General features: G+C 39.3%; 1 protein-coding gene across 4 annotated transcripts in view; it reads right to left on the bottom strand.

The window, feature by feature from the left end:
* Positions 1 to 26,456, bottom strand: part of BLOC1S5 (biogenesis of lysosomal organelles complex 1 subunit 5) — a 57,337-nt gene that overhangs the window by 24,211 nt on the left and 6,670 nt on the right. For 2 of the 4 annotated variants that reach the window (XM_032250006.1, XM_032250007.1), the window contains exon 3: positions 11,079 to 11,208. The exons of the other annotated variants lie outside the window; for them this stretch is intronic. In XM_032250006.1, the coding sequence (XP_032105897.1) occupies positions 11,079 to 11,208 (130 nt within the window). The remainder of the gene's footprint in view (positions 1 to 11,078; positions 11,209 to 26,456) is intronic. 4 annotated transcript variants of the gene reach the window in all.

Genomic DNA, 26,456 nt, shown 5'->3' with positions numbered 1-26,456 from the left:
AAAACAAAAATCACATGATTGGCCAGGGGCAGTGGCTCATGCGTGTAATCCCAGCACTTTGAGAGGCCAAGGTGGGTGGATCACTTGAGGTCAGGAGTTAGAGAACAGCCTGACCAACACAGTGAAACCCTGACTCTACTAAAATTACAAAAATTAGCTGGGTGTTGTGGCAGGCACCTGTAATCCCAGCTACTCAGGAGGCTGAGGCAGGAGAATCACTTGAATCTGAGAGGCGGAGGTTGCAGTGAGCCAAGATTGCACCACTGCACTCCAGCCTGACTGACAAAGCAATAGTCTAAAAAAAAAACAAAAGGAAACAAAAACAAACACACATGATCATCTCAATAGACTCAGAAAAAGCAACTGATAAAATCCAGCATCGCTTTATGATTAAAACACTCAGCAAAACCAGTATAGAAGGGACACACACTAAGGTAATAAAAGCCATCTATGACAGACCCACAGTCAACATTATACTGAATGGGAAACCTTGAAAGCATTCTCCCTGAGAACTGGAAAAAGACAAGAATACCTACTTTCACCACTTCTATTCAACACAGTACTGGAAGTTCCAGCCAGAGCGGTCAGACAAGAGAAAGAAATAAAGGGCATCCAAATCAGTAAAGAGGAAGTAAAATTGTCACTGCTCGCTGATGATATTATCGTATACCTAGAAAACCCTTATGACTCATCCAAAAAGCTCCTATAACTGATAAATGAATTCAGAAAGTTTCAGGATACAGTATCAACATACACAACAAATCAGTAGTACTGCTATACACCAATAGCAACCAAGCTGAGAATCAAATTAAAAGCTCAAGCCCTTTTACAATAGTTGCAAAATAGTAAAATACTTAGGATTATACCTAACCAAGGAGGTGAAAGACCTCTACAAGGAAAACTACAAACACTGCTGAAAGAAATCATGAACACAAATGGAAACACATTGCATGCTCATGGATGGGTGGAATAAATATTGTGAAAAGTTCATAATGGCAAAAACAATATACAAATCCAATGCAATTCCCATCAAAACAGCATTATTGGCTGGGCGCAATGGCGCATGCCTGTAATTCTAGCAGTTCGGAAGGCCAAGGCGGGAGAATGCTCTGAGGTCAGGAGTTCGAGACCAACCTGGCCAACAGGGCAAAACCCTGTCTCTACTAAAAATACACAAAAATTAGCTGGGTATGCTGGCACACGCCTATAATCCCAGTTACTCAGGAGGCTGAGGCAGGAGAATCGCTTGAACCCAGGAGGCAGAGGTTGCAGTGAGCCAAGATTACACCGCTGCACTCCAGAATGGGCGACAAAGCAAGACTCCCTCTCAAAAAAAAAACTATCAATTTTCACAGATCTAGAAAAAAACAATCCTAAAATTCAGATGGAACCAAAAAGGAGTCCACATAGCCAAAGCAAGACTAAGCAAAAATAACTAACCTGGGGTCATCACGTTACATGACTTAAAACTACACACTACAAGGCTATAGTCACCAAAACAGCATGGGACTAGCATAAAAACAGGCACACTGACCAATGGAACAGAATAATGAACCCAGAAAGAAAGCCAAATACTTATAGCCAACTGATCTTTGACAAAGCCAACAAAAACATAAACTAGGGAAAGGACACCCTATTAAACAAACGGTGCTGAGACAATTAGCAAGCCACATGTAGAAGAATGAAACTGGATCCTCATCTCTAACCTTATACAAAAATCAACTCAAGATGGATCAAAGACTTAAGACCTAAAGCCATAAAAATGCTACAAGACGGCACTGGAAACACCCTTCTAAACCTTGGCTTGGGCAAAGTCATGAACAAGAATCCAAAAGCAAATGCAACAAAACCAAAGATAAACAGATGAGACTTAATTAAACTAAAAGGCTTTAGCAAAGCAAAAGAAATAATCAGCAAGCAGACCAAACAGGCAACCCACAGAGTAGGAAAAAATCTTCAAACTATGCATTCTATAAAGAACTAATATCCAGAATCTACATAAAGAGCTCAAACAAATCAGCAAGAAAAAAAATCCCATCAAAAAATGGGCTAAGGACATGAATAGAAAATTCTCAAAAGAAGATATACAAATGGCCAAAAACATATGAAAAATGATTAACATCAATAATTATCAAGGTGATGCAAATCAAAGCCAGAATTCAATACTAACTTACTTCTGCAAAAATGGCCATAATATTTAAAATTTTTTTAAAAATTGATGTTGGCAGGGATGTGGTGAAAAGGGAACACTTTTACACTGCTGGTGGGAAAGTAAACTAGTACAACCATTATAGAAAACAGTGTGGAGATTCCTTAAAGAACTAAAAGTAGATCTATCATTTGATCCAACAATCTCAATACTGGGTACCTATCCAGAGGAAAGGAAGTCATTATACGTAAAATACACTTGCACACGCATGTTTACAGCAGCACAATTTGCAATTGCAAAAATATGGAACCAGCCCAAATGCTCATCAATTAAAAAGTGGGTAAAGAAAAAAAATATATATATATACACATCTCATATATACACATGAACACACACACAAACATATATACACACAACATGGAATACTATTCAGCCATAAAAAGGAAGAAAATAATGACATTTGCAGCAATCTGGTTGGAATTAGAGACCATTATTCTAAGTAAAGTAACTCAGGAATAGAAAATCAAACATCATATGTTTCTCCCTTACAGGTAGGAGCTAAGCTATGAGGACAAAAAGACATAAGAATAATACAGTGAACTTTGGGGACTCAGAAGCAAGGATAGGAGGGAGGCAAGGGATAAAAGAGTACACATTGGGTACAGTGTACACTGTTCAGGAGATAAGTGTGCCAAAATCTCAGAAATTACCACTAAATAACTTATCCACGTACCCAAACAACACTGTTCCCCAAAAGCCTACTGAAAGCTTTAAAAAGGAATAAAAATATTTTTTAACGGAAAAAAAAAGGTAAAGAGTGTCTGAATAAAGAAATAAGACCCACCTCTAAGCTGCCTACAAGAAACGCACTTCACCTATAAAGGCATGCAAGTTCTATGTGCTGATGAAAAGAACACATATTCTACAGCAGTTGGGTGAAATGTTCTGTAAATGTCAGTTATGCCTGACATTTCCATGCAACCAGAAAAAGATATTCCATGCAACTGGAGACCAAAAAGAGGAGGAGGAGCTATACGTATATCAAATAAAACAGACTACAAATCAAAGAGTGTAAAAAGAGACAAAGAAGGTCACTATATAATAATAAAGGGGTCAATTCAGTAAAAGGGTATAACAATTATAAATATCTATGCACCCAACACTGGAACTCCGAAGTACATAAAGCAAACATTAATAGATCTAAAGGGAGAGACAGAATGCAATATGATAGCAGCAGGAGACTTCAATACCCCATTCTTAGTAATGGACAGAATAACCAGACAGAAAATCAACAGAGAAACATGGAGATTTCAACTATGAACAAGACCAGGCCTTAATGACACTAATAGAGCCTGCATCCAATTGCAGCAGGATACATGTTCCTTTCATAAGCACAGAGAACATTCTCTGGAACAGATCATATCTTAGGCCACAAAACAAGTCTCAATAAATTCAAAAAAGATAAGAGATAGTATCAGGTTTATTTTCTGACCACAATGGAATAAAACTAAAAGTCAATAACAAGAGAAACCTTCGAAAATACACACTCATGGAAATTAAACAACATGCTCCTGAACAACCAATGAGTCAGGTAAGAAATTAAGAAGGAAATTAAAAAATTTCTTGAAACAAATAAAACAAAAATACAACATACCAAAATCTATGGGATACAGTAAAACAGTACTAAGAGGGAAATTTATAGCAGCAAAAGCCTGTACCAAAAAAGTGGAAAGACTTCAAATAAACAACCTAACAACGAACCTCAAGGAACCAGAAAAGCAAGAACAAACCAAACCCAAAATTAGTAGAAGGAAAGAAATAATAGAGACAAGAGCAGAAGTAAATAAAATTAAGTCTAAAAAAAAAAATCAAAGAATCATTAAACTATTATGAACAACAATTTGCCAACAAACTGGAAAACCTAGAAGAAATAGATAAATTCCTAGACACATACAAAACTACCAAGTACAAACCGTGAGGAAATAGCCTCAACAAACAAATAATAAACAACAAGACTGAAACCATGATAAAGTCCCCTATCAAAGAAAAGCCCAGGACCTCACGGTGGCTCATGCCTGTAATCCCAGCACTTTGGGAGGCCAAGGCAGGTGGATCACGAGGTCAAGAGATTGAGACCATCCTGGCTAACATGGTGAAACCCCATCTCTACTAAAAATACAAAAATCAGCTGGGCGTCGTGGCACGTGCCTGTATTCCCAGCTACTCAGGAGGGTGAAGCAGGAGAATCGCTTGAACCCAGTAGGTGGAGGTTGCAGTGGGCTGAAATCACGCCACTGCACTCCAGCCTGGCCACAGAGCAAGACTCCATCTTATCTCAAAAAAAAAAAAAAAAACAAAGAAAAGCCCAGGACCTGATGGCTGCATTACTGAATTCCATCAAATATTTAAAGAAGAATTAACACCAATTCTACTCAAGTTCTTCAAAAAACTTGAAGAGGAGAGAATATTCCCAAACTCAAAACTCATTCTACAAGGCCAGCATTACCTCAATATTAAAATCAGACAAAGACAAAACAAGAAAAAAAGAGAAAACTAAAGGCAATATCACTAATGAATATAAAGGTAAAAATCCTCACAAAATAGTAGCAAACCAATTCAACAACACATTAAAAAGATCATTCACCACGATCAAGTGGGATTCATCCCAGGAATGCCAGGATGGTTCAACATATGCAAATCTATAAATAAACCATACGGTAATTTCAATGGATGCTCAAAAAGCATTTGATAAAATCCAACATTCCTTTATGATAAAAACTCTCAACAAACTGAGTATAAAAAGAACATAGCTCAAAATAACAAAGGCCATATATGGCAAATCCACAGCTAATATCATACTGAGTGAGGAAAAACTGAGAACCTTTCCTGTAAGATCCGGAACAAGACAAGGATGCTCACATTCACACCGTTTATTCAACATAATACTGAAAGTCCTGACAAGGCAATTAGGCAAGAAATAAGGGCATATAAATTGGAAAGAAATTCAGTCAAATCAGCTTTGTTTGCATACCACACGACCTCATATTTAGAAAAACCTGAAGACTCACCAAAAATCTCTTAGAACTAATAAATGTATTCAGTAAAGTTGAAGGATACAAAATCAACATACAAAATCAGTAGCATTTATATATGCCAACAGCAAGCAATCTGAAAAAGAAATCAAGAAAGCAATCCTATTTACAATAGCTACAAAGAACATAAAATACCTGGGAGTCAACTGAACTTCCAAAGATGCGGAAGATCTATACAAGGAAAACTATAAAACATTGATGAAAAAAACTGAAGAGGGCACACAAAAATGGAAAGATATCCATGCTCCACAACTGGAAGAATACCACTAAATGAGAGTCACACCCAAAGCATTTTACAGACTCAATGCAAACCCTATCAAAATGCCAATGACATTCTTCATATAAATAGGAAAAATAAATCCTAAAGTTGATACAGAACCACGAAAGACCCTGAATAGCCAAAGCAATTTGAGTAAAAAGAACAAAGCTGGAGGCATCACACTACCTGATTACAAAGCGTATTATTAATACAAAGCTATAGTAACCAAATCTCACGACGCTGGCATAAAAACACACAGACCATGCATGGGACAGAATCAATAACCCAGATATAAATTCACACATTTATAACAAGCTCATTTTCAACAAAGGCACCAAGAACATACAATGGGGAAACGACAGTCTCTTCAATAAATGGTGCTGGGAAAACTGGATATCAATATGACTGGGGAAACTGGATAACTATATGAAGAAGAATGAAACTAAATGGCTATCTCTCACCATACACAAAAATCAAATAAAAATGGATTAAAGACGTAAATCTAAGACCTGAAACTATGAAATTACTAGAAAAAAGCATAGGGGAAACACTCCAGGACACTGGCCTGGGCAAAGACTTTTTTCTATAAGACCTCAAAAGTAAAGCAACTGAACCAAAAACAGACCAATGGGATTACATCAAGTTAAAACGATTCCATGGGCTGGGCACAGTGGCTCACATCTGCAATCCCAGCACTTTGGGAGGAGAAGACAGGCAGATCACGAGGTCAGGAGTTCGAGACCAGCCTGGCCAACATGGCGAAACTCCGTCTCTACTAAAAATACAAAAACTGCCTGAGTGTGGTGGCGGGCACCTATAATCCCAGCTCTCGAGAGGCTGCGGCAGGAGGATCACTTGAACCCAGGAGGCAGAGGTTGCAGTGAGCCAACATCATGCCACTGCACTCCAGCCTGGCGACAGAGCGAGACTACATCTCAAAACAAACAAACAAACCAACAAAACGCTTCCATGAAGCAAAGAGAACAATCAGCAAGTTGAAGAGACAACCCACAGGAGGAGAAAGTATTAGCAAACTATTCATCTGACAAGGGATTAAAACCAGAATATATAAGGAGTTCAAACAACAATATGGCAAAAAACTCAAAGAATCCAATTTAAGAAATAGCTAAAGACCTGTTTCAAAAAAAGAGACATTTCTCAAAAGACATACAATGGCCAAAACGTATATGAAAAAAATACCCAACATCACTAATTATCAGAGAAACACAAATCAGACCACAGTGAGATAGCATCTCACTCTAGTTAAAATGGCTTTTATTTGACAAGGAATAATGGATGCTGGCAAGGATGTGGAGAAAAGGAAACTCTTGTACACTGTCGATCAGAATATAAATTAGTACAACTACCATAGGGAACCATTTGGAAGTTCCTCAAAAAACTAAAAAAAAACTACCATATGATTCAGTAATTCCACAATACTGGGTATATATCTAAAAGAAAAGAAGAGAGACATCTGCACTCACATGTTTATTGCAGCACTAGCCAAAATATGGAACCAACCTAAATTCTCATGAATGGGTAAGAAAATGTGGTATATATACACAACGGAATGTTATTCAGCCATAAAAATGAATGAAATCCCATCATTTGCAGAAACATGGAACTAGACCACACAGAAAGACAAACACTGCACACTGTCATTCATATGAGAGCTAAAGAAATGGATCTCATGAGTATAGAGAGTAGGTTGGTGGTTACCAGAGGCCAGGAAATATAGTGAGGAGGAGGCCATGAAGAGAGGCTGATTAATGGATATATAGTCTGATAAAGAAATAAGACCTAATATTTGACACATCAGTAGGGTGACTATAGCTTGCAATAATCTATTATATAATTGAAAATAGCAAGAAGAGAATAATTTGAATGTTTTTATCAAATAGAAAAGAAAAATATTTAAGGTGATGAATATATGAATTACAGTATTTGGTCTTTACAAATTATATGAAAGGACTAAATTACCATAAGTACCCCCAAAACATGTACATTATACAACAATACAAAAGTAAAATTATTTTTAAAAAGCTAAGGAAATGTAGTATTAGCTTTATACAAAAGAAAATAATTTCACCCTGGCATTAGGAACAGATTTTGGCTGAATGCTCACTCATGCATTTCACTGAACAAATAACTACCAAGTGGCTATTAAGTAGCAGGCACTCTTCTAGGTGCCTGAGATACCACAGTGAACAACAGCAACAAAAAGAGTCCTGAGCTTACAGGACTCAAATTTTAGTTGGGAAGACAAACAATAAATAGATAAATATTAATATGTCATCTTGCGATAAATGCTACAGAGAAAAACTAAGCAAAGTAGGGAGGCGAGGGCATTCCAGAGTGAAGGGGGATGAGCATTACAGAAGAACCAAGGAAGGTCTCATGGTTGACAGCTGAGCAGAGACCTACAGGAAATGAGAATATGGACATCTGAGAGACAAGTGTTCCAAGGGAGCAGCAAGTGCAAAGGCCCTGAGGTGGCAATTAGAGGAAGGGTAAGGTGGCCAGTGTAGCTAGAATGAAGTGAAGAAAAAAGAAATAGTAGGAAATGAAAGTCAGAGTGGGGGCCATTTTGTAGAAATGTCTTGGCCATTACAGAACTCTAGCTTTTAATCTAAGCCACATGAGGTGATTCAGAATACAGCAATGACAAGAGTTAAGTTACAGGAAAGGATTATTCAGGCTCCCATGTGGAGAACAGACTATAGGGAGGAAAAACAAGCAGCACTGAGATGAGTTATGGGGCTACTAGAACAATCCAAGTGAAGACAACAGCAGCTTTAACCAGGGAAGCAGCAGTTGGTGACGTGGTCAGGATGGTCAGATTCTGCCTATATTCTCAAAGTTGAACCAAAATGATTTACTAATAAAATACTTGTAGGGGAGGGAGAGAGAGGAAGAAAGAGACAAGAAAGGAAGGAAGAAAGAAAGCAGAGGATGGGGAAGGAGAAGGCAAGGGAGGGAGGGTAGAAGAGAAAGGAATAAAAGAGGAAGGGGGAGGCGGTGTTCAGGTTTTCCAGCCTGAGCAGCTAAGTGAATGGTGATGCCATCACTGAAATGGGACAGAGATAAAGCAGAATTGAGAAGAACACCGAGGTTTAGTTCTGGACATGTTATACTGAAGCCCTTACTGGACACCTAAGTGGACTAGGCAGTTGCATACAAAAGTTGGGAATACAGGGGTATGGGACTAGGCTAAAAACACCAATGTGGAATTTAATTATTGATTGGTATACAGATGATACCGAAAGACGTGATTCTGTATGAGCTCACCAAGCAAGCGAGTTTAAACAGGAAGGCAGTCACAGAAACAAGTCTGGGAGCACCCTAAGTTTAAAAGTCGAGGATGACAAGTGGGAACTCACAAAGTTGATTAAGAAGGAAGAGCCTGCAGTGTAGGAGGAAATCCAAGAAAAAGTGATAATCTAGGAATAAAGGCAGACTTTTCTTATTATCTCTTCAAAGATATGTAGAAGTAACATCCTGAAGCGGAACTTGAGCTCTGGAGGCAGAGGAACTAGGCTGGCATGGTAGTTCCTCCAATTATTACTGGAGAATCTGGAGTGTTCAATATAACTTTCAGTCTTCTCAACTACAAGGTGGGGAAGATGATAAACATTTACTTTACCCAGGTGGATTTCAATGGCACGATCTTGGCTCACTGCAACTCTACCTCCCAGGTTCAAGTACTTCTCCTGCCTCAGCCTTCTGAGTAGCTGGGATTACAAGCACCTGCTACCACGCCCAGCTAATTTTTGTATTTTTAGTAGAGAGAGGGTTTCACCATGTTGGCCAGGCTAATCTTGAACTGCTAACCTCAGATGATCCACTCACATTGGCCTCCCAAAGTGCTAGGATTACAGGCGTGAGCCACGCATACAGCCTCATACATAAACAATTCTTACTGATAACTATTGGAGTTTTCCTTTTAGCATGCCAATTAGAATGTCTGACAGGGTTAAGGATGTGTCTATGAACAAACGAGGGCATGTCTGTCATAAAATGCAAAAGCCTAAAAGCCAGTTTTATACTTCTGCTCTTCCACTCAGAGACACCAAACGTGATCTGGGAGATCTATCTTCTCCAACCTCCTTTCAGCATTAGAGTACACGAGACCATTAACTTCAACTTGGACAGAAAGACATTTAATTCAGCTATTCACCAAGGTCTCTCTGCTGCCCTTCTTCACCAGCCATTCTACTGAGGTCAGTTTGTGTGTGGTTTTTTGTTTTGTTTTGTTTTGTTTTTTTCAGCTTTTTTTCCCTTGAGAAAGATCTGTTCCATTTTACACTTCAGTAACCCATCATTATTTACCAGTGTTATCCCCACTTGTTGCTCCTGAATTTTTTCTTGCACATCACTTGGATGAACTGAATATTGGCAGTATAAATCTTGAGTTTCTGGAATACTTACAATTTCTAAATCAGTTACTAATAAACTTGAATTTACTCGTTATGATTTGATACTAAAAATATTAATAATATATTCATTTTGATCAACCATCTCTCCACATTCATATACTTTACTTAATGAAAAAATGTGATAAAATGTAAACATTTATGAAAGGATTATTTTCTGAATAAAGCTAAAACCTCTAGTCCCCTATGTGAAAAAGATCATCTCAGATCTTCCCAGTTCCTGGTAATCAAAAAAATGAGATGGAGTTTCGCTGTCACCCAGGCTGCAGTGCAGTGGTCCAATCTCAGCTCACTGCCACCTCTGCCTCCTGGTGTTCAAGCAATTCTTCCACCTCAGCCTCCCAAGTCGCTGGGACTACAGGCGTGCACCACTATGCCCTGCTAATTTTTGTATTTTTCGTAGAGACAGGGTTTCACCTTATTAGCCAGGCTGGTCTCAAACTCCCGACCTCGTGATTCCACCTCAGCCTCCCAAAGTGTTGGGATTACAGCCTTGATTACGGGACCCAGCCTCAAATTTGTTTTTTACAGATAAAACTTTTTGTAAAAATAGGCCAAGTGTGGTGGCTCATGCCTGTAAAAAATCCCAGCACTTTGGGAGGCTGAGGCAGGTGGATCACTTGAGACCAGTAGTTTGTGACCAGCCTGGCCAACATGGCGAAACCCCATCTCTACTAAAAATACAAAAATTAGCCAAGCGTGGTGGTGCATGTCTGTAGTCCAGCTACTCAGGAGGCTGAGGCACAAGAATCACTTGACTCTGGGAGACAGAGGTTGTAGTGAGCCAAGATTGCACCACTGTCCTCCAGCCCGGGAGACAGAGTGAGACTATGTCTCAAAAAAAAAATCAAACTGTAAAAATAGGTGAAAAATGTTTTGACTTTCTCATATACTAAACAGTTTGTCTCGTGTACCACAGATGCTCACATCTTGCTTTGGAGATTAATGCTTTTAACATCAATGCCAACACACATTAATCACTAGAAAACTACTTTCTCTGTAACTGGGCCTCCCTCTCATGTATCCAGGTTAAGAACTTTCCCTCTCCACCTCCCACCATAATTAATACTCAAGGAAATATATTTTGGTGTAGCATTCATTTCAAATGAAAAGCAATAATAAAAAAAAAAAAGTTGCTGGCTCACATCTCTGGAGAACTTGGTTCAGATTGTCCCGCATTGTATCTCTACATCTGGGAAGAGTATGTTCATTTGCTTCATGGATCATATTCTTCAAATTTTCAAGAACTCGCATTTCTCGAAGACCACGTTTTTCCTATTAAAAGAAAGTAAATGACTAATAAATACTGTAGTTTCTTTCTGAGACAAAGTCTCACTGTGTCAGCCAGGCTGGAGTACAGTAGCAAAATCTCAGCTCACTACAACCTCCACCTCCCGGGTTCAAGCGATTCTCCTGCCTCAGCCTCCTGTATTTTATTATTATTATTTATTTTTTTAGAAGAGAGGGGGTTTCACCATATTGGTCAGGCTGGTCTCAAACTCCTGACTTCAGGTGATCCGCCCACCTCAGCCTCCCAAAGTGCAGGAATTATAGGCGTGAGCCACTGTACCCAGCCATATTGTGTCTTAAATCTTATCCACCCAGGTTTTGGTTGTTAGGTTATGACTTATTACTGAAAATTTATGCAGCCTTCTTCTAATTATTTGGCAATAAATTACTTACAACCTGGAGGCATTTTTAAAATTATGAGATGCTTTTGGAGCACCAAAAGTTGCAATATGAGTAATATTTTATAGCAATTTTTAAAAACTGGCAAGAAAAATACTAAAAGAACAAGAAAAATAGCCCAGACTGCCATGTCTTATTAGAAGGAAATTAAACACCCCTACCTGATCTTAAATTTCATTTTGTCATTCTTACTATCATATAGCTTATACTATTATGTGCTATATTTTTTATCTGATTTCTTTTTTTTTCCTCAAAATAAAAATGGGTAGTGAAAGTACTATCTAAATACTTCTCTATGTAGAAAAGAACACTGAAGGCCTGAGACTATTATCATTAATAAGGCCTCCTCATAAGGTTGGCCCTCGCTAGGGGCTGGAAACCTGAGTAGTAAACAGTTCCCTACGTTGATATAAAACCCTTCCATAAATTATAAAAGTAGGTCACTGTGCCTAAACGGTTTACACCAAGTTTGCCCAACCCACGGCAGATGGGCTGCATGCGGCCCAAGATGGCTTTGAATTTGGCCCAACACACGTTCGTAAACTTCCTTAAAACATTATGAGATATTTTTGTGATTTTTTCTTTTTTAGGTCCTCAGTTATTGTTACTGTTTGTGTATTTTATGTGTGGCCCAGGACAATTCTTCCATCGGCTATTGTTACTGTTAGTGTATCTTATGTATGGCCCAAGACAATTCTTCTTCCAGTGTGGACCAGGAAAGCAAAAAGACTGGACACCCCTGGTTTATGCAAACAATGTGATTAATGTTGAATACCTCTTTCCTTCTGGAAGTCTGAAAATGTTGGGCATGCTAGGCAGAGGATGCCTCCCTGACCAGCCCCCAGGAAAACCCCTGGACTCCTAGGCTCAGGCAAGCTTCACTATAAGATTACACTTTACATGTGTTGTCACAACCTGTCATAAGGGGAATTCCGTGCATCCTGTGTGACTCCACTGAGGGAGGACTCTTGGAAGCTTCTACCTGAGTTCCTCCTGACTGCTTCCCAAGCACCTTTTCCCTTTGTTGATTTTGCTTGGAATTCTTTTGCCAGGTATTCTTTTGCCATAAAAAAGCTTGCCACAAGTATGGCCTTATGCTGATCCCTGTGAGTTCTTCTAGTGAATCACTAAACCTGCAGGTGGTCTTAGGAACCCTGAAAACATCTCCATTCCAGAAAGCAGAGCAAAACCACCCTCCCTGCCCAAAATAAGAGTGGGCTATACTTAGTAACTTGCTTTCAAAGAATAGAACAGGGAAAGAGAAAAATATTAACATTATAGTAGAGAAAATCAGCAAATGCAATAATACCTCAACCAGGCCAAGAAGGTTCACATCATCAGTGGTGTGCTGATAGCATGCGCTCCCTGACGTAATGTGATACGGGTACTACACCTTTGTGGTATTCTTTCCCAATACCCAAAACCCCAGTCTAGTCATGAGAAAAACAATAGATAAACTCAGATTGGATACATAGCCAAGTACTCAAGACTTATGTAAAGGTCAAAAAAAAAAAAATAAGGAAAGGCTGAAAAACTGTCACAGCCCAAAGAAGACTAAGGGGGCATGATAATTCAATGCAATGTGGTACCCCAGATTAGATTCTGAAATAGAAAGGGGACTACAATAGAAAGACTGGTAAAATTCAAATAAAGTCTGGTGTTTCATTAACAGTAATGTATCGATGTTGGTTTCTTAGTTTTTACAAATATAGCATGGTAATATAAGAAATTAAATAATGAAAGAAATTGGGTAAGGTGTTGATACGGTTTGACTGTGTCCCCACCCAAGTAACTTGAATTGTATCTTCCAGAATTTCCACATGCTGTGGGAAGGACCTAGGGGGAGGTAACTGAATCCAGGTGGGGCCAGTCTTTCCCATACTTTTCTCATGATAGTGATTAAGTCTCACAAGATCTGATGGGTTTATCAGAGGTTTCCATTTTTGCTTCTTCCTCATTTTCTCTTGTCACTAACATGTAACAAGTGCCTTTCACCCCCGCCATGATTCCGAGGCCTCCCCAGATGTGTAGAACTGTAGGTCCAATTAAACCTTTTTCTTCCCAGTCTTGCATATATCTTTATCAGCAGAGTGAAAACAGACTAAAACAATAAATTGGTACTAGTAAAGTGGGGCATTGCTGAAAAAATACCAGAAAATGTGGGAGTGACTTTGGAACTGAGGCAGAGGTTGGAACAGTTTGGAGGGCTCAGAAGACAGGAAAATGTAAGAAAGTTTGGAACTTCCTAGAGACTTGCTGAATGGCATTGACAGATATGCTGATAGTAATATGAACAATAAGGTCCAGGCTGAGGTGGTCTCAGATGGAGATGAGAAACTTGTTGGGAACTGGAGCAAAGGTCACTCTTGCTGTGCTTTAGCTCAAAGGCTGGTGGCATTTTGTCCCTGCCCTAGAGATTTGTGGAACTCTGAACTTGAGAGAGAGGATTTAGGGTAACTGGCAGAAGAAATTTCTAAGCAGTAAAGCATTCAAGAGGTGACTTGGGTGCTGTAAAAGGCATTCAGTTTTATAAGGCAAGAAGAGCATGAAAGTTTAGAAAATCTGCAGCCTGAAAACGCAATAGAAAAGAAAATTTCATTTTCTGAGAAGAAATCAAGCCAGCTACAGAAACTTGCATAAGTAACAAGGAGCCAAACGTTAATTCCCAAGACAATGGGGAAAATGTCTCCAGGGCATGTCAGAGGCCTTCATGGCTGGCCCTCCTATCATAGGCCCAGAGGCCTAGGAGGAAAAAGTGGTTATGTGGGCCAGGTCCATTGCCCCTGTGCTGTGTGAAGCCTAGGGACTTGGTGCCCTGTGTCCCAGCCACTCCAGTTGTGGCTGAAAGTGGCCAACGTACAGCTTAGGTTGTGGCTTCAGAGGGTGGAAGCCCCATGCCTTGTCAGTTTCCATGTGATGTTGACCCTGTGAGTACACAGAAGTCAAAAACTGAAGTTTGAGAATCTCTGCCTAGATTTTAGAAGATGTATGGAAATGCCTGGATACCGAGGCAAAAGTTTGCTGCAGGGGCAGGGCCATCATGGAGAACCTCTGCTAGGGCAGTGTGGAAAGGAAATGTGGGGTCGGAGCTCCCACACAGAGTCCCTGCTGGGGCACTGCCTAGTGGAGCTATGAGAAGAGGGCCACCGTCCTCCAGACAGCTTGCACCATGCACCTGGAAAAGCCAAAGAAACTCAACGCCAGCCTGTGAAAGCAGCCAGGAGGGAAGGTGTACCCTGAAAATCAACAGGGTGGAGTGTCCCAAGACCATGGGAACTCACCTCTTGAATCAGCGTGACCTGGATGTGAGACCTGAAGTCAAAGGAGATCATTTTGGAGCTTTAAAATTTGACTGCCCTGCTGGATTTTGAACTTGCATAGGGCTGGTAACCACTTTGTTTTGGCCAATTTCTCCCATTTGGAATGGCTGTATTTACCCAATACCTGTACCCCCACTGTATCTAGAAAGTAACTAGCTTGCTTTTGATTCTACAGGCTCATAGATGGAAGGGACTTGCCTTGTCTCAGATGAGACTTTGGACTGTGGACTTTTGGGATTAATGCTAAAATGAGTTAAGACTCTGGGGGACCACTGGGAAGGGATGATTGGTTTTGAAATGTGAGGATGTGAGAATTGGAGGGGCCAGGGACAGAATGATATGGTTTGGCTGTATCCTCACCCAAATCTCAACTTGAATTGTATCTCCCAGAATTCCCATGTGTTGTGGGAGGGACCCAGGGGGAAGTAATTAAATCATGGGGGCCGGTATTTTCCATATTATTTTCATGACAGGGAATAAGTCTCATGGGATCTGATGGGCTTATCATGGGTTTCTGCTTTTGCTTCTTTCTCTTACATTGCTGCCGCCATGTAAGAAGTGGCTTTAGCCTCCCGCATGATTCTGAGGTCTCCCCAGCCATGTAGAACTGTAAGTCCAATTAAACCTCTTTTTCTTCCCAGTCTTGGGTATGTCTTTATCAGCAGCATGAAAACAAACTAATCCAGGGGTATATGGGAATTCTCTGTACTATCTTTGCAATTTTTCTACAAATCTAAAATTAATACAAAACAAAAAGTTTACTATAAAAAGGAGTGGTAAACTTGACTATGAAAAAATAATAGGTTAGTTATGTTACTGAGGTTTTTTATCTTTTTTTGAGCCATTCTTATATGGCCAGCTTCTTACTTTTTCTAATTTTCGAATAATAAAAATTAACAACTTACAAAAAAGTTGTGAGAGAATAATATAATGAACTCTCATATACTTCAGCAATTCTCATGACTGATTTCCCCCGCCATAATGCTCCACAACTCATCCCCCTCTAGATTATTTTGAAGCAAATCCTAGAAAGTATATCATTTCAACTGTAAATATTTCAATCTGTATCTTTTTTATTTGTTGTTGTAGAGACAGCATCTTGTTCTGTTGCTGAGATCACACCACTGCTGAAGTGCAGTGATGTGAACTGGAGTGCAGCGATGTGATCATGGCTACTGCAGCCTTGAACTCCTGGGCTGAAGCAATCCTCCTGCCTCAGCCTCCAGCTAGCTGGAACTACTGGCGCACACCACGCCTCGCTCTTTTTTTCTTTTTTTAATTTTTTTTTTGCAAAGACAAGGGTCTTACTTTGTTGTCCAGGCTGGCCTAAAACTCCTGGGCTCAAGCAACCTTCCCACCCTGTACTCCCAAAGTGCTGGAATTATACGCATGAGCCATCATGCTTGGTCTCAACATATATTAGTATCTTTAAAACACAAGACTCGCCATAAATAATATGGCAAGACTCTCTCACACACACATACACACATAGTAATTTTTTTTTTTGTGAGACAGAGTCTGTCTCTGTTTTCCAGGCTGGAGTGCAATAGCATGATCTCAGCTCACTACAACCTCTGCCTCCCTGGCTCAAGTGATCCTCCTACCTCAGCCTTCCAAGTAGCTGGGACTACAGGCACACATTATGATACTTAACTAATTTTTGTATTTTTTTTAGAGACAGCGTTGTCCCATGTCTCTATAAAAGACATTTGTTGACCACGCTTGGCCAACAATCTTTTAATATCATGAAATATCAAAGTAGTGTTCACATTCCTTCAAATGTCCTATGCTTTTTTTATCCCCGTTTGTTTGAACCACAACCTAAACAAGTTTTATATACTACAATTTTAATATGTTTCTTAAGTCCTTTTTAACCAATAGCTTTCCCCTTTCACTGTTTTCCCTTGCAATTTGTTGGAAAAAAGTGAGTCATTTGTTCTGCACAGTTTCCCACAGTCTGTTGTTTGCTGAATGAATCCCCATGGTGTAATTTAACATACTCCTTTGTCTCTTCTCCTTCCTGTAAATTAGTCCTTAGAACTAAAGCCCTGATAAAATTCAGGGTTCTGTTTTCTGTTCACAATAATGTTTCAGATATGAGTTGTATACTCTCGAGAGCATCTTGGTAGCATTCTGTCTTTGTTTACTAGCAGAAATACTCTATGAAGAGAAACTGCCTCCATCGACTACTTTGTTACTCTGAGGAATGTTCACATACAAAAGGCAAAATAAAACACTTGATTCTTTCCCCCTTATTTACCAGTTTCAAAAACAATGAGTTGGCTCCCTAGTATCCACTAAAGGTGAGTAAAAAGAGGTTTTTTGTCTGTTTGTACATATCCCTATGACACACAGATTTAAAGATATTTGAAGTTTTTCAATCCATTGCAGTATTTCTCACAGGAGGAATGTGAGGTCTTTTGCCCAGATAACTGGTACTCAGATGATCTCAGCTTTGTCCAGTGGGAGCCTAGTCAAGCTGGCTCTGGAATGCTTCAGACAAAGCTCTAGTATTTTGTAGTACTTCATTTGCTTCTGGCATGACCTGATGCTCCAGGTTCACCCTCTGCATTTCCTGCTCAGGACTTGGAATGAGCAGGTGTCTAACTCCCACTGGGGTGTAGAAATGGAATTTGGAGACTGAGCACAAGGGCTACTCACTGCTATTATGTTGGTCACTGTTTCTAACTTTTCAGTGAATAAGGCTAGGAAATATGTATTTTTAAAAAGAATAGATATATCTTGAGTTCATACTGATAGTCAAATTCAAGACCACAGAATTTCTAATTACGCTCTTCGGTCTTATCTGTTTCTTTCCAGTTATCAAAACACCAACATAATTGTTTTATCACTGATTCAAGCAAATAATAATACCAATACTAGCATCAACAAAATAATTACTAAAAAAAAAATTTAAGATTTTTAAAAATTGTTTTGAAAGTATATTTCACTAGGATATAAAGTCAAATCACTGTGCCTTGAAACTGCATGGAACAATTTCTCTCTGAGTAGCAATGTCACTATCCAAAAACATAGGCTTGTGCCTTAAATCTATATCTGTAAAACAAAATATATTCAAAGAAGTCTAGCTTCTACTCCTATCCTTTGCACCCCATTTCCCCCATAGCTTTCCCTTTAGGTAATTATTAACAATTTAACTAACCACTGCTAAGTATACACATGCATGTATAAATGTACACATGTGAATGTGTGTATATATATATTTTTTGATAGGGTCTCACTCTGTTGCCCAGGCTCAAGTACAGTGGTGAGATCCTGGCTCATTGCAACCACCACTTCCTGGGCTCAAGAGATCTTCCTGCTTCAGCCTCCAAGTAACTGAGAGAACAGGCATGAGCCACTATTCACAGCTAATTTTTGTATTTTTTGTTGAGACAGGGTTTCATTATGTTTCCCAAGACTAGTCTCAAACTTCTGAGCTCAAGCAATCCATGTACCTCAGGCTCCCAAAGTGCTGGGATTATAGGGGTGAGCCACCGTGACTGTCCAATGTATATACTTCTAAGTGTACACAAGCATACCTTACTTTACTATGCCTCACAGATACTATGTGGGTTTTTTTTTTTGTTTTTTTTTTTTTACAAATTGAAGGTTTGTGCAACCCTGTTTCAAGCACGCCTACTGGCGCCATTTTTCCTCAGCATTTGTGTCCCTGTGTCACATTTGGGTAATTCTCATAATATTTCACAAGTTTTCATTACTATCACACCTGTTACAGTGATCTGTGATCAGTGATCTTTGATGTTACTGTCGTCATAGTTTTGAGGTACCACAAACCACAGTCATGTAAGACCATGAACTTCATCTATAAATGTTGGGTTTGTTCTGACTGCTCCACCGACCAGCCTTTGCCCCATCTCTTTCCCTCTCCTTACGCTTCCGTATTCCCCAAGACACACTGAAATTAGGCCAATTAATAACCCCACAATGGCCTCTAAGTGTTCAAGTAAAGAAAGAGTCATACATCTCTGACTTTAATCAAAAGCTGGAAATGATTACACTTAGTGAGGAAGACATGTTAAAAGCCAAAACAGGATGAACATGAAGCCTTTTGCACCAGATATTTAGCCAAGATGAGAATGGAAAAGAAACATTTTTTTCCCCCAACATTTGCCACCTGGGTTCAAGTGATTCTCATGCCTCAGCCTCCTGGGTAGCTGGGATACAGGCATGTGCCACCATGACCTCAGGTGATCCACCTGCCTTGGCCTCCCAAAGTGCTGGGATTACAGGTGTGAGTCACTGTGCCTGGTGGAAAAGAAACATTCTTGAAGGAAATTTAAAATGTTATTTCACTGAACATATGAATGATAAGAAAGTGAAACAACCTTTAGGCCGTTAATAAGGAGAAAGTCTGAGTGGTCTGGATAGAAAATGAAACCAGCCACAAGATTACCTTAAGCCAAGGCATAATCCAGAGGAAGTCCTTAATTCTATTCAATTCTATGAAGGTTGAGAGAGGTGAGGAAGCTTCAGAAGGTTTGAAGCCAAGACAGCAGAGGCTGGTTCATGAGATTTAAGGAAAGACACCATCTCCATAACATACAAGTACAAAGTGAAGCTGCAAGTGCTAATATAGACTGCAAGATCTAGCTAAGATCATTGTCACCAATTGAACATTAATGAATCATGAACATTAATGATTCATAGGTGGCTACACTAAACAACAGATTTTCAATGTATATGAAACAGCCTGCTGTTAGCAGAAGATGCCACCTAGGACTTTCATGGCTTGAGAGGAGAAGTCAACGCCTGGCTTCAGAGCTTCAAAGGATGAGCTAACTCTTGTTAGGGGTTAATGAAGCTGGTGACTTAAAGTTGAAGCCAGTGACCATTCCAAAAATCCTCGGGCCCTAAAAACTTATGCTAAATCTACTCTGCCTGTGCTTTACAAAACGAACAACAAAACCTGGATGACAGCACATCTATTTACAGTATGGTTTACTGAAGCCCACTGTTGAGACCTACTGCTCAGATAAAAAGACTCCTCTCAAAATATTACTGCTCAATGATAATGCACCTGGTTACCCTAGAGCTCTGATGGAGATATACAAGAAGATAAATGTTGTTTTCATGTCTGCTAATACAATATCCTTTCTACAGCCATGGATTAAGGAATCATTTTGACATTCAACACTTATTATTTAAGAAATAATATTCTTAATAGCTGCCACAGTGATTTCACTGATGGATCTGGGCAAAATAAACTGAAAATCTTCTGGAAAGGATTCACCATTCTAGATGTCATTAAGAACATTAATGATTCATGGGAAGAGGTTAAAGTATCAGCATTAACAGGAGCCTGGAAAAAGTTGATTTCAACCGTCATGGATGACTTTAGGGGTTCTAGATTTCAGCTGAGGAAACCATTACAGATGAGGTGGAAAAGGCAAAACAATTAGAAGTGGAGCCTGAAGATATGACAGAATTGCTGCAATCTCATAATAAAACTTGAACAGATGAGGAGTTGCTTCTTACGGATGAGCAAGAATGCAGTTCCTTGATATGGAATCTACTTCTGGTGAAATTAGGCCAATTAATAACCCTACAATGGCTTCTACATGTTCGAGTAAAGTAAGAGTCGCACAACTCTCATCTTAATCAAAAGCTAGAAATGATTACACTTAGACACGTAGAGAATGCTGTGAACACTATTAATACGACAATAAAAGGTTCAGAATATCACAGGCTTAATTAACAAAGCAGCAGCAGGGTTTGAGAGGACTGAAATTTTGAAAAAACTTCAATTGTGGGTAAAATGCTACCAAGCAGCATCTCATACTACAGAGAAATCTTTGTAGAAGGAAGAGTCTATTGATGTGGGAAACTTCATTGCTGTCTTATTTTAAGAAATTGCCACAGCTATCCCAACCTTCAGCAACCACCACCCTGATCAGTCAGCAGTCATCAACATCGAAACAAGGTTCTCCATTAACAAAAAGATTATGACTTGCTGAAGGCTCAGATGATTACCAGCCTTAGCAAGAAAGTATTTTTTAATTAAGGTATGTACATTGTTTTTTTGACATGATGCTACTGCACACTTAATAGACTACGGTATAATATAAACATACTTTTCTATTAACTGGGTACCCAAGAAATTTGTTTACCTTGCTTTATTGCAATATTCACTTCATTGCTGAGGCCTGTAACCAGACCCACAGTATTTCTGAAATATACCAATATATTACATATATTTTTTAATTCCTTTTTTTTAAGATGGAGTTTCACTCTTGTTGCCCAGGCTGGAGTGCAACGGCACGATCTCAGCTCACTGCAACCTCCACCTCCCAGGTTCAAGCAATTCTCCTACCTCAGCCTCCTGAGTAGCTGGGATTACAGGCATGCACCACCACGCCCAGCTAATTTTTTGTATTTTTAGTAGAGATGGGGCTTCATCATGTTGACCAGGCTGGTTTTGAACTCCTGACCTAAGATGATCCACCTGCCTCGGTCTCCCAAAGTGCTGGGATTAGAGGCATGAGCCACCGTGCCCAGCCAAAATTCCCTTTTTTAAACAAAAATATGATATACATACTTTTCTTATTTCACTTCATGAGTCAAATTTATAAACACACACACCTAATATATATATATATATATAAGATCTTTATGTGGTTTTTGTTCTCTCTTTTTGGTATATCTTTCAGTATTTAGAAAAGTTGGTATTCTTGTTCTCATGGTTATGTTTACACTAATACAGATCAAGTATCCTTAACCCGAAAATCCAAAATATGAAATGCTCCAAAATCCAAAACTTTTTGAGTGCTAATATGATGCTCAAAGAAAGTGCTCATTGAAACATTCTGGATTTTGGAATTTTTGATTAGGGACACGCAAACTATACTTCATATGATACCTTTGTATGTAATACCGTCACTTTTTGGTGATTGTTTATCGCAATATTAATACTAGGTGATAATCTTATTTTTTCCCAGCTTTTCCCTCCTTTTTGGGATCCAGTTTGAAATAGCATCCTTTTACTTCCAGTTAATATTTACAGGCAATCAGTAAGGAAATCCTAATTTCACATGCCCTCACCATCTCCTTCTATTTTCTAAGAATTATACTATATCTTCACAGTCAGAGCATAGAGCCACTGGATATTACACTGTCTGCCTTTATGGTTTATTCATCATTCTGTAAGTAAATGTGCATTGAATGCTTACCAACTGTTGTTAGGTAGAAGCCTCTCTAATCATTTTGCTTGGCTGAAATTCTTTCCTTAGGAAAGGGTCATTGGAACAATCACCCCAGAGTCCTTGCATGACCTAAGTGTGTGTGGTTCCTGTACCTGGGAGTCAGTTTGGCTGGATATAAAATCCCTGGCTGTTATTCCATTGTCTTCTGGCATGAAATAGTATACATCTGTTAACTACTGTGTTTTCTTGCCCCTTATAAAAGACTTAGCCATTGTGTCTGGATGCCCAAAGGACTTTTTTCTATAAAGTCTAATAGATGTATTGGTAACTATCTCAGTGTCATCTATTCTGGGTTACTTTCCCTGATTGTAGTGTGCCCTTCAATATAATTTTAGTAGTATTTTACTTCAAGAAGGTTTGTTTTTTTTACTTCTAGTTTTCGTATTTATATATTTATTATATTGCTTTAGTTTTCTAATCTAGCAACTCATTATCACACATATTTCAATTTTTCATTTCAATTTTCAACTTCACTTAAGGTCAATTCAGTTATTTATTTACTTGTGTTCCTTTTAGTTTAGCTTTCATTTATGAAATGTCTTTAAATTTCTTTTTCCTGAACTATTTCACCTTACCTTTTATTTTTGCTGTTTCTATTTTACCTGATCATTTCTGAGTTTTTCCTTTTATGAGTTATATTGTTCTTTCCTTGTTTCTATAATTTTCTTATGCTCCTGGAGCTCATGTTAAAATACTAGTTTGGTTGAGCATGGTGGCTCATGGCTGTAATCCCAGTACTTTGGGGAGGTGAGGCGGGTGGATCACCTGAGGTCATGAGTTCAAGATCAGCCTGGCCAACATGGTGAAACCCTGTTTCTACTAAGAAATACAAAAATCAGCCGGGTGTGGTGGCATGTGCCTGTAATCCGAGCTACTCAAGAGGCTGAGGCAGGAGAATCGCTTGAACCGGGAGGTGAAGGTTGTAGTGAGCCGAGATTGCACTACTGCATTCCAGCCTGTGAGAAGAGTGAGACTCTAACTCAAAAAGTATGTGAAATAAAATATTAGGTTATAGTTTTATTTTTTGTGTGGTCAAATCTTTCTTATTTCCTTGAGGAGTATTATTCAGTTCTTTATCCTCTAATAAATTGTGTGGAATTTGACTTTTGCTCAGTTTTCAGTGAAATTAGTTTTGTACTATTTTAAAAGGGAGGGGTGGTCAGAACAGCCTTTTTAACTTCAGAGTTGTAGAACTCCCTTTTTGACTGTTTCTCAAAGTGTACAGTTTCCTAAAGTTTCTCTACAGTGCAAAACATGATTGTGAAAGAGTGTTTTGGTTTGGGAGTAACAAAGTCTCGGACTGCTTCGGCACCATTAGGCTTTCCTACAGCCCCCTAGCACCCACTCCTAAGTTGGAGCCTGTGAAGTCACCTCTGAGTTTCTGCTGCTGCTCTCCAAATGGCCCATTGCTATGGTTTGAATGTATCCCCCAAACCTATGTGCTGGAAACACAATGCCCAATGCCACAGTGTTGGGAGGTGGGGCCTTAAGGAGAGGTGATTAGTTCATGAGGGATGTGCCCTCATGAATGGATTAATGCCATTATCAAAAGAATGGGTTCCTTGTTAGTAGGTAAGTTCAGTCCTCAACTTTTTTTGCCTTCTGCCTCCCACCATAGGATGACACAGTCAGAAGGCACTCACCAGATGAACCCCCTTGATGACTTCCCAGCCCCCAGAACTGTCAGCCAAATACATTTCTCCTCATTATAAATTACTCGGTTTCAGGTTTTCTGTTATAGCATCACAAAACAGACTAAAACACCCATCAGGCTTCCCAAATATATCTGGTGGGAATTCTGAGGTTGTCTAGCACTTAATTAAGGCTCTCACAAGTCCCTCTGCATTCTTTCCACTCCCTCTGGCAGTTCTGATACCACAGAAGCCTTTTAGCTGTTGGTGACCTGGCCATTGGTATCATGGGGATACCATCACCTGGTTTAATTACAGATGTAGATTGGCTTTGTTATGCTAAATGCACTGTTTTTAGACATATTCAAAGAGAAAAAAGCAAAACATAAAATTGTGCCACAGCCGCGCTACCTTCTCCAGATGGCGTTGTAATCTGGAGGATTACAAGGAAACTACTTCATTCTTTATGGCAGACTAATTTACATGTACAAGAAAATGGTCTCTCAATTCAAAGACAACCACAACTAAGAACAGAGAGGGGAGCTATGCAGCTCCATTCAGAGGACAAGTTATTATTCTGGGGCCTATGGGTGGGCTTTGGGGTTCCAGGGTGCTCCTGAAATTGTAGTCAAATTGAATACATTGAATACATATGTTCTCTATGCATTTTTTTGGGGAAAAAAAATTCTTAAAGGAGTCCATGCCCTACTAAAGTAAAGAACCACTTATTTAAAGGGTTATTTATTGTAGTAGGCAAACTGGTAGTTACATATAGTAAGTGAATTAGTAGCCATATCTCTCTAACAGCCCATTAATAATTAATTTAAAAGACGAAAAGGCCAGGCACAGTGGCTCATGCCTGTAATATCAGCACTTTGGGAGGCCAAGGCAGTTGGATCACCTGAGATCAGGAGTTCAAGGCCAGCCTGACCAACATAGTGAAACCCCATCTGCACTAAAAATACAAAAATTAGCTGGGCATGGTGGCATATGCCTGTAATCCCAGCTACTTGGGAGGCTGACGCAGGAGAATCGCTTAAACCCGGGAGGCAGAGGTTGCAGTAAGCTGAGATCATGCCACTGCATTCCAGCCTGGGCAATAAGAACGAAATTGTGTCTCAAAAAAAAACAAAAACAAGAACAAAAACCATCCCATGACACTGTTACACAAAAAAGATGTTAGAAAGTCTCTTCCCTTAAACTCACCATCTGGTATGCGTTTGTTTTTATGCTGGTATTTTTAACTGAGGGGTACTGTCCACACTTACCATACAAGGGAGAATACAAACTAACATTTGTTTATTTATATATGCATATTGTTTCTGGCATAAAAATTCTCAGAGCAAAGCTCAGCACTCATAAAGCTTGGTTTCTGATGTAAACTGATAGCATTAGGGAGAAAATAAGAGACTGATAACATTTAAATTTTTCTTTCAATCACAAGATTTAAAACCATACAGTGTGTTATATGGAATAGTCTGATAAAATGACGTTTTAACCTGATATTTAATAATCCGACAGTGTCTCTAGTAATCTTAACTAAAAAACAAGAAATCAGGATGTCATGTGAAATTCTTGTTTGTGCTGCCTTTTGAAGAATTTTCTCCTGACCAATTTAACTCATGTTGGAATTAATTATAACAATCCCTCTCAACTCCTATAATTATTGCACTATTAAACACTTCTCTTTTTGCCTCTAATTTTAACCAACATTTCCTTCATTTTTCCTAACACCTATTTTTCTTTCAGTCCAAACATTACCCACATTCTATGAAAATTTCCCTGAGCTCTTTTAGAAGTTGCTTCTGGAGTTGTTTCCTCTTTTGGGCTCTCAAGTTTTTTGTACTTATTTTATTATAATAATTACATCATCATGATTCTTTGTTTACATGCCTTTCTTCTCCCTAAATGGTAAACTTCACGGAGGTAGGAACTGTTTCTTGTTTATTTTTACATGTCTGGTATGACAGGTTCCTTTGCCTTCATCCTCTTCTCTCTTGCTATCAACACCTAAATTTTATTTGGAGTGGTAACATGTCTGTAACAGAGACTGCCAGCTGTTTCCCATCTGCCTTCCTTTTAGCTACATGAAATGCACATGTAATGGCTGGAGGTCCAAAAGTCACCTTGTAGGCCCAGAATGGTGGCTCATGCTTATAATCCCAGTACTTTGGAGACTGGGGTGAGAGGAACAATTGAGCCCAGGAGTTCAAGTCCAGCACGGGCAACAGAGTGAGGCCCTGTCTCTATAAAAATAAAAATAAAAAAAATTAGCCAGCCATGGCATTATAATCTGGAAGAATCAAGGGAGAATAGGGAAAACTGCTACATTCCTTATGGCAGACTAATTTACATGTACAAGAAAATGGTCTCTCAATTCAAAGCCAAAGACAACTAAGAACAGAGAGGGGAGCTATGCAGCAGCTGCATTCAGAGGACAGGTTACTGTGGTCCCAGTTACCTGGGAGGCTGAAGGAAGAAGACCGCCTGAACCCAGGAGGTCGAGGCTACAGGAAGCCATGATCGTGCCACTGCACTCCAGCCTGGGTGACAGAGCATGACCCTGTCTCAAAACAAAAATAAAAAAAGCTACCTTGTAAGCATAAGGACAAAGGCAACAATCCCAGGAGGATAGAAGGTAAAACTGGAAGAAAAAGCTG

Source organism: Sapajus apella, unplaced genomic scaffold, assembly GCF_009761245.1.
Source record: "Sapajus apella isolate SASKATOON/1434 unplaced genomic scaffold, GSC_monkey_1.0 scaffold70, whole genome shotgun sequence".
Lineage (NCBI taxonomy): Eukaryota > Metazoa > Chordata > Mammalia > Primates > Cebidae > Sapajus > Sapajus apella.
This window is presented reverse-complemented; position numbering and strand designations above follow the sequence as displayed.